Source organism: Equus asinus, chromosome 16 (genome assembly GCF_041296235.1).
Source record: "Equus asinus isolate D_3611 breed Donkey chromosome 16, EquAss-T2T_v2, whole genome shotgun sequence".
In the NCBI taxonomy this organism is placed as follows: Eukaryota; Metazoa; Chordata; class Mammalia; order Perissodactyla; family Equidae; genus Equus; species Equus asinus.
Window position 1 is genome coordinate 5686603 of NC_091805.1, and position 12702 is coordinate 5699304.

Genomic DNA, 12702 nt, shown 5'->3' on the forward strand with positions numbered 1-12702 from the left:
GATACACTGTTTTTCTTCTGCTGCTTTCAGGACTGTTATTTTTTATATGGTGTAAAGTAAGAGTCCTACCTCATTCTTTTGCATGTAGATATCCAGTTTTCCCAATATCTTTGTTGAAAAGACCATCCTTTCCCCATTGCATAGTCTTGGCATCCTTGTTGAAAATCATTTGACCACATATCTGAGGGTTTATTTCTGGACTCTCTATTCTATTCCATTGTTCTATATGTCTGTCTTCATGCCAGTGCTACACTGTGATTACTGCAGCTTTGTAACAAGTTTTGAAATCAGGAAGTGTGAGACCTCCAACTTTGTTCTTATTTATTGAGATTGTTTTAGCTATTTGGGGTCCCTTCATATTCCATACGAATTTTAGGATGCCTTTTTATATTTCTGGAAAAAAAGTCATTGGGATTATGATAGGGATTGCCTTGAATCTGTGGATTACTTTGGGTAGTATTGAAAACAATATTGTCTTCCAATTCATGAACAAAGGATGTCTTCCCATTTATCGTCTTTGATTTCTTTCAGCAATTTTTGTAGTCATCAGTGTGCAAGTCTTTCACATCCCTAGTTAAGTTTATTCCTAAGTATTTTATGCTTTTTGATGCTATTGTAAATCAAAATCTTTTTCTTAATTTTCTTTTTGAATTTTTCATTGCTAGTATATAGAAATGCAACAGATTTTTTTGTGTTAATTTTGCATCTTACAGCTTTGCTGGATTTATTAGTTCTAACAGTTTTTCATGTGGAGTCTTTAGGGTTTTCTACATATAAGATCATATCATCTGTGAATTGAGATAATTTTACTTCTTCCTTCCCACTTTGGATGACTTTTCTTTCTTTCTCGTTTTTTTTTTTTTTTTTTTTTTGCCTAATTGCTCTGTCTAGGACACCTGACTAATATGTTGAACAGAAGTGGTGAAAGTGGGCATCCTTATTCCTTATCTTAGGGGAAAAGCTTTCAGTCTTTCATCATTGAGTAGGATGTTATCTGTGGGTTTTTCAGAACGACCCTGAGGAAATCTCTTCTTTTTCAAGTCAGTTGAAAGGCTTTTAAAAAATGTTGTTTTAAAAATCATGAATGGATATTGAATTTTTTTAAAATGCTTTTTCTTTATTTGTTGTGATGATTACTTTTTTTTTCAGTCTTTAATACAGCAAGTAGTATGGATTTTTAAGTGTTGGAACAAGCTTGCATGCATTATTCCTTTTACATAGTATTGTTAATACTATGTAATATGTATGTACTGTATATATGAATGTACAATATATACATAATGCATATAATGTGTATACAATTGTTATGGACTGAATGTTTGCGTACCCCCAAAATTGATATGTTAGAATCCTAATCCTAATCCCAACGAGATGGTATTGGGAGGTGGAATCTTTGAGAGAGAATTAAGTCATGAAGTTGGAGCCCTCATGAATGGGATTAGTTCCCTTATGAAAAGAGGCCAGAGAGCTAGCAAAATGTCTGCCATGTGAGGATATAATGAGAAATTGGCAGTCTGCAACCTGGAAAAGTATCCTCACCAGAACCCGAGCACACTGGCATCCTAATCGTGGACTTCCAGCGGCAGAGCTGTGAGAAACAAACTTCTTTGTTTCTAAGCCACCCAGTCTACAGTACTTTGTTATAGCAGCCTGAGCTAAGATCATAGCACATGGAATATTTACGCAAATACGTAATATTAATTTCTTAAAATTATCTTAGGGTAATTTCCTTTTTTGGCTATTATACAAAAAGCTGCTATGAACATTCATGTACTACTCTTTGTATAAACATATGCTTTTTTTTTCTCTTGAGTAAACACCTAGAAGTAGAATGGCTGAATGATCCAGTTGGTATTTATTTAACATTTGATAAGCTGGCAAATTGTTTTTCATTTTCCACTCCTTCCAGCAGTGTATGAGAGTTCTACTTCCTCTACAACCTGGCCAACCTTTGGCATGGTCAGTCTCTTAATTTTAGCTATTCTAATAGGTGTGCAGCAGAAACTTATGGTTTTAATTTGCATTTCCCTCATGACTAATGCGGATCATCTTTTGGGGCTCATTTGCCATCCGTACATGTACTTTGGTGAAGTGTTTTTTCAAATGTTGTGCTCATTTTTAAAATTAGCTTGTCTTAATATTGTTTATGTATTTTGGATACAGGTACTTTATCAGATAAATGCTTTGCGATTAATTTTTCCCCATTGTCTGGCTTTTCCTTCCATTCTGTTAGCAATGTCTTTCAAAGACCAGAAGTTTTAATTTTGACAAAGTCCAGTTTACCAATTTTATCTTTAATGGAGTGTGTTTTTGGTGTCATATCTGAAAAATCATTGCCTAGCCCATTCAAATTTATACATTATATACTCTTCTGTATACATTATTCTTTGATTAAAAATTTAAAAAAGTCAGTCCTTAATTATGTTTTCTAATGAGATAACCAATTTTATGACAATTCACTGTATGATATTTTCTAGACTACATTGCAAAGAAGAGTGGATGACTGCTGTACTATCCACATTACAGCTGAATTAGCTACAATTAATATTATAACCAACTAGCTCTTAAGGTCATGAGTAGACTTTCCTCATTCTACACCAATATTCTTATTACTAACATTGGACTATAAGACCCAACTGCCACTATTATGCTGTATGATATTTTTTTTTAAAGATTTTATTTTTTCCTTTTTCTCCCCAAAGCCCCCCCATACATAGTTGTATATTCTTCATTGTGGGTCTTTCTAGTTGTGGCATGTGGGACGCTGCCTCAGCGTGACTTGATGAGCAGTGCCATGTCCGTGCCCAGGATTCGAACCAACGAAACACTGGGCCGCCTGCAGCCAAGCGCGCGAACCTAAACACTCGGCCACGGGGCCAGCCCCTATGCTGTATGGTATTTTATGTGGTAAAGACTGCAACAAAATCAATATATCAATATTAGAGGCGAACGCTTATTTCAAAGCAGTATATTTTCTACCCTTAACATTTCCATCAAGTTCTTCATGACATCATTTTCAAATAAACTCAGAATTCTAAAGAATATTACCTGTTTGACTGTCCTTGAGGTGGGACTATTCAGTTTTTCTGCTGATTTCATGTCAGGTAGAATCATCGCAGTTCTTGAAACAGCCATTCTGCTTTGGTTTGCACCAAAATATCCTCTTGTTTGCGTTGCCTTTACCTTACCAGGAAAGCTAATGGACTTCGGCTGTGAGGTAATAGTCCTATAGGAGGAAAAGAAAACATAATACAGAGGATCCACAATTGAAGAAAAACTAACCAACAATAAAAAAAAGACACATTCAGAAACATGAAAAAATCTAAAGTATAAACAAGAAATAATAGCTACTTTAGAACTGTGTGTAAGCATAGAATGTTTCCATGCATTATGTCACTTTTTCTTCAACATAACTCTAAGAGGTTGCTATTAATATTATTTTATATAAAATCAAGAGGCTTGGAGGGAAACATTCCTATTAGTGTGGAAATTTGAACCCAGGCAGTTAGGTCGGAAGTCTACACTGATTTCTCTGGGTCTCAGTTTCCTTATCTGTATGGTGAGGATAATAATAATAGTACCTACCCATAGGTTATTATGAGGACTAAGTGAATTAATTTATACACTGTTGCTAGGAAGTGCCCGGCACACAGTGAGCACAAACAAGTATAGAGTGCAGTTAGATAGACAGATTGAAGCATGAGTAATAAAACCTGGGAAAGAATATCATGTTCCTGCGTGAACAATTACACGGTAATGTTTTTTTTTTGAGGAAGATCAGCCCTGAGCTAACACTACCGCCAATCCTCCTCTTTTTTGCTGAGGAAGACTGGCCCTGAGCTAACATCCATGCCCATCTTCCTCCACTTTATATGTGGGACACCTGCTACAGCATGGCTTGACAAGCAGTGCCGTGTCTGCACCCGGGATCTGAACCAGCGAATCCCGGGCTGCGGAAGCAAAATGTGCGAACTTCACTGCTGTGCCCCCAGGCTGGCCCCTACATAGTAATTTTTAATAAGAAGAGAAGTTATAATCAAAATGTTTGTCTCCAGCAGAAAAAACACGATTTCACTTTTGGCTCTACTCTCTCAATTCCTTAAGACAAAAACCCACCTTATCATTCATTCTAGTAGTCTCATTATACTGTGGATTTCTATAAAACGAGGATGATCTTCCCTTATGTTATAGAAAGGAAATACGTTTCCAAAGAAAATATTTGTAACAATACTTTTATTTTTCAAATCATAAAAGATCAGACAGGAACAAAATATTTTTAAATGACAACAATCAATCCTCTATTCATATTTTATTTTTCTTCACAGCCTTTATTATCACTTGGCACTTTGCTGTTTTTCCATCCTCATCTTTAGGGCCAGAACCTTGTTTTGTTCATTGCTGTATCCTTAGCACCCAGGATAGTGCCGAGTATATTGTGGGCAGTAAATAAGAATTTTAAAAATAAATGAATAAATGAATCCCATTCATGCCCTATTTCAAATTTACATTCTTTTTAAGTATCCTACTCTATTGTTCCTCCTTTAGTCTCTAAATGACTTTACTCCAACATCTCTAAGAAAATAAAAAGGATCAATCAGGTAAAAACTCCTTAAATAACTTCTCCACTTTCATTATATTCTTCTTTCATATCCTACAAACTCACCTAAATCCATCCTTTTATTTTCTTCCTTGTTCAGCAAAAGAATTGCCATTCTCATCTAAGGCTAATCTTGCTACGTGTGCTCTGAAACCTGTCTCCTACTGCTTTCTCAGGGACTCTTCTCCATCGATAATTCCCTGTCTCCTCCATCTCATTTCCTATCTTTTTCCCTTGAGCATGTAATTGTACTCCAGTCATCCCCTCAACTTAGAAATCTTTCCTTTAGCTATGTCTTCCTCTATCTACTACTATATCTCTCCTTCCTTTCACAATATTCGCCAATAATACTGTCTACTTCCTCGCTCCTCTTATTTGCTCCGCAATTCACTGTGATCTAGTTCCACCCTCTCCTCCCCCACTGCAAAGAGACGACTTTCACTTAAATCACCTAGTGCTCCAAATTGTCAGATCCAAGGGACTCTTTTCAGGACTTATCTTTATAGCATCTGACAGTTCACCATTCCCCCTTCTACTTAAAATTGACTTCTCCAATTGGTTCCTGTGACACTACCGTCTCCTATTCATCAGCCTCCTTGGAACTTCTAATCACCTGAACTTTCCATTTTCTATCAATTAATCAGGACCTTTTAGGTTTCTCTTCTTTCTCTATTTAACACAAAATCCACAATTCATCCATTGAATCACTCTTTTGCCATAATTTTCAACTCTTATTTTCTTTCTCCTTGACCTTCTGTCCTACTATCCTTACAAAATCCAGCCCTCCCATTCTTTTTATTTGAAGATTACACTTAAGCTTAAACCTCAGTTATCTGTTTTTTCACTATATACACTATCCCAGAGTAAATTTAACAAAACTCATGGTTTCAATGACTACTTGTATTCCACTTCCTTATGGCAGTCCACAATCATCACCAGCACCTCCTTTCTCCCATCCCCTGAAGATTTTATGTCCTCAATTACTGACTTTCTCTTCAAAACTACTCCTGGCATAATTCCTGAGTACTACAATATCCATGAAAGTAATCCTAATACCATGGGCTCTAAGCTCCTCAGAGTCTTCTCACGTAAATGATCTTGTCCTCCTTGTTACATCAGCTACTTATTCCCATGGTCATACATTTGACCTTGTCCTTAGCAAGGTCAAGCATCACTTCCTATTTTCCTAGCTTATACACCCTCTTAAACCCCAGCTTCAACCGTCCTTCAATTCTATTAAGACCTTCGAGCTCTTGATTCTACATTTTACACCCTCACCCACACCTCTCATGCAATCTCTTCTCTTTTGAGCTTAAGGTTAATTAATAGAATCCATAGTTAATTATTATAATCACATCTTATTTACACTCTCTTCTTTAAATACACTGTACTTACTGGCCAAACCAAAACTTTGATTACTTCCAATTATCTTCTTACTTTAAGCCTGCACATATGTATTAACCATGTTTCTTTCATTTCCGATTTTATTTCGTTGAACCTTCTCTCCTTTTTTCTTGGTGAGTCTAGCTAAGGGTTTGTCAATTTTGTTTATCTTTTCAAAGAACCAGCTCTTGGTTTCATTAGTTTTTTCTATTTTTTTAGTCTCTATTTCATTTACCTCTGCTCTGATTTTTATCATTTTCTTCCTTCCATGGTTAATACATATGTGCAGGGGTAGGATTAGCTAGTTTGAATAATTTCAGTGGGTTCTGGGGCATAGAGGCCATCCCTAGTTGTCTCTATCTGGCTGTAGAGTGATTAGGAAAGGTGTATAGTGGCCTAGAGTGTGAGAGCCAGATAAGGGAGGTGGTTGAGGGGTGGACTCTGCTTCAGTTGGTTTATATTGGAAAATTTTGGCCCCTAGTGGGGGCGAAGGGCAACCAGGGAAGCAGGAAGCCAAGGCAAGGTGACTCAGGCAGATCAGGTTGTCCATGTCCATGTTGGACCTATGCATGCAGGGCAGATGTTAACGCATCAAGTTTACAGAGGCTAGAAAGGTTTTTCTTAAAGATTGGCACCTGAGCTAACAACTGTTGCCAATCTTCTTTTTTTTTCCTGTTTTTTTCTCCCCAAATCCCCCCAGCACATAGTTGTGTATTTTTCTTTTTAGTTGTCAGTCCTTCTAGTTGTGGCATCTGGGACGCTGCCTCAACGTGGCCTGACAAGTGCTGCCATGTCCGCACCTAGGATCTCAACCAGCTCAAGTCTGGGCCGTCGAAGTGGAGCGCGTGAACTTAACCACTCGGCCATGGGGCTGGCCCTAATTCATATTTTATATTATTGGATTCTATTTACTAATATTTTGTTGAGGATTTTTGCATTTATGTTTATGAGAGATATTAGTCTGTAGCTTTCTTTTCTTGTAATGTCCTTGGCTGTTCTCATCTTACTTATCAGCAGAATTTACCCAAATCATCATTCTTTTTGCTTTGACTTTGTTTTCTTTAACTTGGATTGCAGGATACTTCCCTTACCCAGATCTCCTTCTACTTCTTCTGCAGTGTTCCTCCTTGGTCTTCTCATTTCTGTCTATACTCATAGCCTAGGTGAATTCATCCAATGCCATGATTTAAATGCCATCTATATAATAATGACTCCCAAATATATATCTCTAATGGACGGCTCATGTGAATCCTAGACCCACATATCCTCTTGCCTGCTCGACATCTCTAACTCAAAATTAGCATGTCCAAAACTGAGCTCCTCACAACCTCACCCTCACCCTGTCTGGCGAACCTACTCCTCTTAGTCTTTCTCCGCTTTTGTTAAAGGTAACAAATTCTTCTAGCTATTCTTTGAGCTATTCTTCCAGTTTCTTGGGTGAAAAAACTTCAAAATATATCTAGAATCCAACCTTCAGAACCACTCTGTTGCCACCATCCTGGTCCAAACACTATCCTCTCTTTCTTGGATATTGCAGTAGCCTCCTAACTCATCTTCTCGCTTCACCTCAATCCTTTGAAGTCTGTTCTCTACACCACAACCAGAGTCATTCTTTCAAACACAAGTTGATCATGTCGCTACTCTAGTTGAAACCCTCCATTCATTTCCCATCTCATTCTGAGTAAAAGCCTAACTTGCTACTATGACCTAAAAAGTCCTACCTGCATCCAGTAGGGCTCTGACTTCATGATCACTGCTCTCTCCCCTGTTGACTCTGCCCCAGTCACATTGGTCTCCTTGGTATTCCTCACACATGCCAGGCATATTTCCGTATCAGAGCCTTTGCCCTTGCTGTTCCCTTTGCCTGGAATGGACTTCTCCGTACATGCACATGCTTAGCATCCTCACTTCCCTCAGGTCTTTACCTACAACCACCTTCTTAGTGTGGCCTACCCTGGCTCCCCTATCTAAAAATGTCAAATACATCTTAAATCTTCATATCCCCTTGCTTTATTTTTCTCCTTGGTACTTCTTACTAGCTAACATAATGTATCTTTTACTTATTTATCTCGTGAATTAGCTGTTCTCACCCTGCCCCCTAATTAGATCTAAGTTCCATGAGGGTAGGGATTTGGGGCTATTTTGTTCCCTGCTATACCCCTATTGCCGACAATAGTACCCAAACACAGTAGCTGCTTAATAAATATTTGTTGAACGAATGAATAATCCCAAAATCATTATATTCAACTAAAAAAATTCTCTCAGTCTTCATGCTTGAATGTTTACCAGGCTACTGGTTAGCTCCAGCTACATGTCCACCAGACATCTCAAACTGAACACAGGCACAATGAAACCCTACCACATTTACTCACAACCCAGCTCCTCCTCTTTTATTCCCTACAGGAACCTAAAGGGAAATGAATTAGTGAATGATGTGACACTTATCAGTTATGTAGTTACTGGGATCTTATGAGAGAGCATTCTCAGTAAACTCTCAGAAACCTTGACTATAAGTTTTATGGGAAGGGGCCATGTTTATCACATCCAACATTATAGTCCTGGCTCTTAGCACTCTGCCTGATACAGTGGGAAACTAGAGACGGAAAGCACAGACTACTTTCTTAAAGAAATTAAAAGAAGTACCTGTAAACAATTATGTTAGAAATTTATGGTACCTATCTAGCTATGTTAGAAAACAGATATTTTCAACAGCAACAAATTAGCAGGCAATAAAGAGGTTGACTTTCAAGAGGAGATAACCACTTTGAAAGTTTTGCCCAAAAAACAGCCATGATACAAGAGGTCACGTAGCTGTACATTCTTGAGTTTCCTGAAGCAGGGACCTAAGTTGTTTGGTTCCCTCCTGTATCTTCAGCATCTAGGGTGGTAACTAGAAAATATAAGGCATTTAATTGGTATCCATGGAATGAACACCTGATGATCGTTTCTATGAAAAAACCAGCAAATGACATTAAAAGCATGCTACACATACAGAAATCTCACTATGAAATATCAAGATGAACAGCAGGGAGTGGCTTAAGAAAAAGTTTCACTATTACCTCCTTCGTATTTACATGGGATGAAGGTAATTCCAATCTAAACCAAATCAATTTCTTCCATTCATTGAACAGTTATTTACAAAACACTTACTGTACATAAGGCTCTGTACTACATGCTGGAAGGGATACAATATGAACCAGACATGGGCCCTAGGGAGCTTACAGTCTAACAAAAACAACTAAAACATGCATATGATTATAATGCAAGCACAAAATTATATTTACCTCAAAAGAGGTACACATAAGATGAAATGAGTTGTGGTAGAGGTTACTTTGGGTGAGAGGAGTGAGCAGAGAAATCATGAAGGTGACTAAGTTAGGCCTTGATTGTAGGTCAAACGCAAAATGAGCGTATGGGGTGTGTATGTATCTGGTGCAGGTGGAGGTGAGGGAGGAGAGAACAGGAAACACACGCTGAGCAGAGATTACTGTGAGCAATGAAGGGAGAAAAGCAGGTAGGAAATACAGGGAATCCTAAATGATTGAATTAGATGCATGAAGGAAAACAAAGCTTCAGCTTTGAAAAAATAAAACAGCCAGGCTAAGTCTTTGGAATTTATACACAAGCAAGGTTTCTGAGCAGAAGAGTAAAGTCATCAAAACTATGCTTCAGAAAAATTTAGTGGAACACAGAACACATTAGAAACAAGAAGACCCTTCGTTAAGATGCTATGAAAGCGGTCCAGGTGAGTCGTAATCGAGGCTTAACCTGGAGTGGCAAATGTATAAACAAAACAAATGCAAGATATAGCACGTATTAAGCATGTCTTTTTATTTTCCATATTTTGATGCTGACATTTAGAGTTGCTGATCCTGGAGGGACTGCCCCTCCCAGGGCTAAGCGATCCCATACATTGTCCAGAGGCACATCTTTCAAATGCAAACCAACCAATCCAGACCCATACCCTCAATCACCTCCTTTATCGGCTCTCATAGAAATCTCACTCTCAGGGCCACTATCCGCCTGCCCTAATCACCCCAGAGACAGGAACCAGACAACTAGGGACAGTCCCTATGCCCAGAGCCTTCTGAAATTATTCAAAGGAGCCAATCCTAAACTTGAGAGTCAGATGAGTTTTTAAAATTTACATGAAGTCAACTTAATTTTACCTTGAGATTTCCACACCTACAAGTAAAAACAAAAACCAGACAAGATGAGCAGCAACTGATGTTACTGATGTACATACTCATTCATTCCTTCAGTCAGCAAATATTTATTGAGCACCTTCATTCTAGGCAACAGCAGGGAACCAAACAGACATCTCCGCTCCCATGAACTACCACAGAATTGGGTGAAGACAGATTAACACACGTGTAGAACATAACAAGTAGGGATAAATTTTATGGCGAAAAATAAAGCAAGGGTGAGGACTTCGAAGCGCTGTAAGGAAGAAGTATTATTATTTTACGTAGGGCGGGTTAGAGAAGGACTCTTTGACAAGGTGACATCTGAAGTGAGTCATGAGATTAGCTGGGGGTACAATAATCCAAAGGACAGCAAAGGCACAGGCCTTGAAGTGGGAAAATAACGTGCCTGACATTGTCGTGGAACAATACTGAGTATGATTAGGCAAGGGGAAGAGTCCAAGGTGAGATCCTGCCGGGCCCTGTAAGGATGTGAGCTTTTACTGAGTGAAATGGAAAAAATCGCAGGAGGGTTTTGAGAAGAGGCACAGTGGTGACTATGCTGAAGGTGCTGGCAGGAAGGCCATTTCGGTGGTTACTGCAATGTGACAGTGACTCACACCGGAGTGGTAGTCTGGATTTATTTTGCAGGCAGAAATGGTAGAATCTGCTGATGGAGTAGCGCATTAGAGAAGTCAAGGGTAACTCCAGGCTCTTTTACTGAGTAAGTGGAAGGGTGGAAACTGCCACTTACTGAAATGCAAAGGACTGCAGAGTAGATTAGAGTGGGAAACCAGTCCAGTTTGGGATATGAATTTTGAGATGCCTATTGACTTCTAAGTGCAGATGTTTGGGGTTTTTTTTAAGTTTGTTTTCTTGGGAGAGGTGCTGGCTAGAGATACAAACTCGTGAATCATCAGTATATAGGTGATTTTTAAAGGCAGAAGGCCACAGGTTTACGAAAAAAGACAAAAGGTTTAAAGACTGACCTCAGCAACATCTCAACAGTTAGATATGGGAGAGATGAAGAGGTATCAACCAGCAAGCACTATTTTGAAAAGGAGTAGCCACAAGCCACGGGGAGAACCAGGGAAGAGTCGTGTCTCAGAAACCAAATGAAGTGATTCAAACTCCAGAAGTGATAAACTAGATCGAAGCTCCCGATAGGGGACTTAAGAACGAAACTGAGCAACGGCCATTGCATTTAGCGGGACAGCTACTGCTGACCTTCACAAAGGCTACTTCGCTGCAGCGGGCAGGATGGACAACAAACCTGAGTGCCACATTCAAGAGAAAGTGGAAGGTTCTCTCCCAAGAACGTGCAACGAGTTCTGCCAAAGAAAGATTAGCTGAGCTGGAGGAGATTGGAAAGGAGAGATGCTGACGGTTTGAGAAGAGAACCAAAGTGGTCCGGAAGCGTGCGAGAGTGGACGAATGAGGGGGCTTGAACGGAACTGCTGGGCAGCACTCAGGGCCCATTTGAAGTTAGAAGCGAGACGAGTCCGCAGAGCTGTGAGCGCTCCTCCAGCCTCTCGTTCCACCGCTGCACGAACAGCAAAGCAGAATCGTAAGCAGGAGTGAGTTTAAGGCAGGAGGGGGACGAAAAAATCTCGACTAGAGAGCACAGCGATGTTCAGCCTGGCGGCTCACGGAGAGGACTGAGCATCTGGGCACAGCATGGAAGCAACAAGCTTGAGACTGCAGCCCGAAAACAGCCAGGAGAGGCAGGAGGAAGGGCGGTGCTAAACGAACTAGGTCTTCTCTCCGAGGGCAGGCACAGCAGCGGGGTCTGAAGACGGCCGTACGGGCCGAGGAGGGAGGCACTGCTGCCTGGGAGCTTCGAGGGCTGCTGCCTCAAGCCGGATGCGGGAGGACAGGGGCGCGGAGAGGGCTCCGCCGGGACCAGGGGATGGACGCAGGTGTGAGCGCCGGCACTTACTGCCCGAGGGTCGGCCGACTGCGGCTGCTGACCGGGGAGACCGGCATGGTGGCGTCCGACGGCCTCCGGAGCCCGCAGCCCCAGACGCGGCGTTGGCGGCGCGGGCCGGGGCGCGGGGATGCTTGCCGGGCGCCATGGCGACGGCGCCGCGGCCCAACAAGCGGCCGCGCGGTTGGCTGGCGGCGGGCGGCCGCGGAGGAGGGCGCAGGCGGAGGGGAGGGCCGAGGGTTGGTGGAGCGGGAGGAAGCTGCGGACGACGCCGAGGAGGAGAAGGAGGCGGAGGAGGAGGAGGAGGAGGAGGAGGAGGCGGCGGCCGGGCCCAGGCCCCTCCCAGGCTCCGAGTCTCCCGGCTGCAGGCGGATGGATGGGGCTTCTCCAGGCAGTGGCGGCAGCAGCGGAGGCGGCGGCGGCGGCGGCAGCGGCTGTAAGTGCAGCCTCCACACCCCATCCCTGCCCTCCCCGCCCGGCGTGCGCCCGGGGGCTCCCGAGCTGTCGGCGGCCCCCTTTCTCCCGTCCCCTCCCCCACCGCGGAGCGCCGCCCGGAAGACCCTCGATTTCCGGGGAGGGGCGGAGAGAACGCGCCCTGCTCGCCCCCCGCC

General features: G+C 41.6%; 2 protein-coding genes across 7 annotated transcripts in view; one reads left to right on the plus strand and one right to left on the minus strand.

The window, feature by feature from the left end:
- The window catches only part of DNAI4 (dynein axonemal intermediate chain 4), an 89326-nt gene extending 77090 nt beyond the window's left edge, over window positions 1-12236 (minus strand). For 2 of the 3 annotated variants that reach the window (XM_070486515.1, XM_070486514.1), the window contains exons 1-2: window positions 11438-12109; window positions 3049-3226 (exon numbers count right to left, since the gene is read on the minus strand). In XM_070486515.1, coding sequence (XP_070342616.1) covers window positions 3049-3226; window positions 11438-11643 — 384 coding nt within the window. In that variant the 5' untranslated portion in view covers window positions 11644-12109. Of the gene's footprint in view, window positions 1-3048; window positions 3227-11437 lie in introns of all 3 variants that reach the window. The other variant, XM_014853029.3, reaches the window with a different exon arrangement.
- Window positions 12149-12702, plus strand: part of MIER1 (MIER1 transcriptional regulator) — a 59121-nt gene continuing 58567 nt past the window's right edge. For 2 of the 4 annotated variants that reach the window (XM_070486541.1, XM_070486543.1), the window contains exon 1: window positions 12390-12527. Coding sequence is in view for 2 of the 4 variants with exons in the window: in XM_014853030.3 (XP_014708516.3) it covers window positions 12149-12527 (379 nt within the window). In the remaining 2 variants the exon portion in view is untranslated. Of the gene's footprint in view, window positions 12528-12702 lie in introns of all 4 variants that reach the window. The other 2 variants (XM_014853030.3, XM_070486540.1) reach the window with 2 other exon arrangements.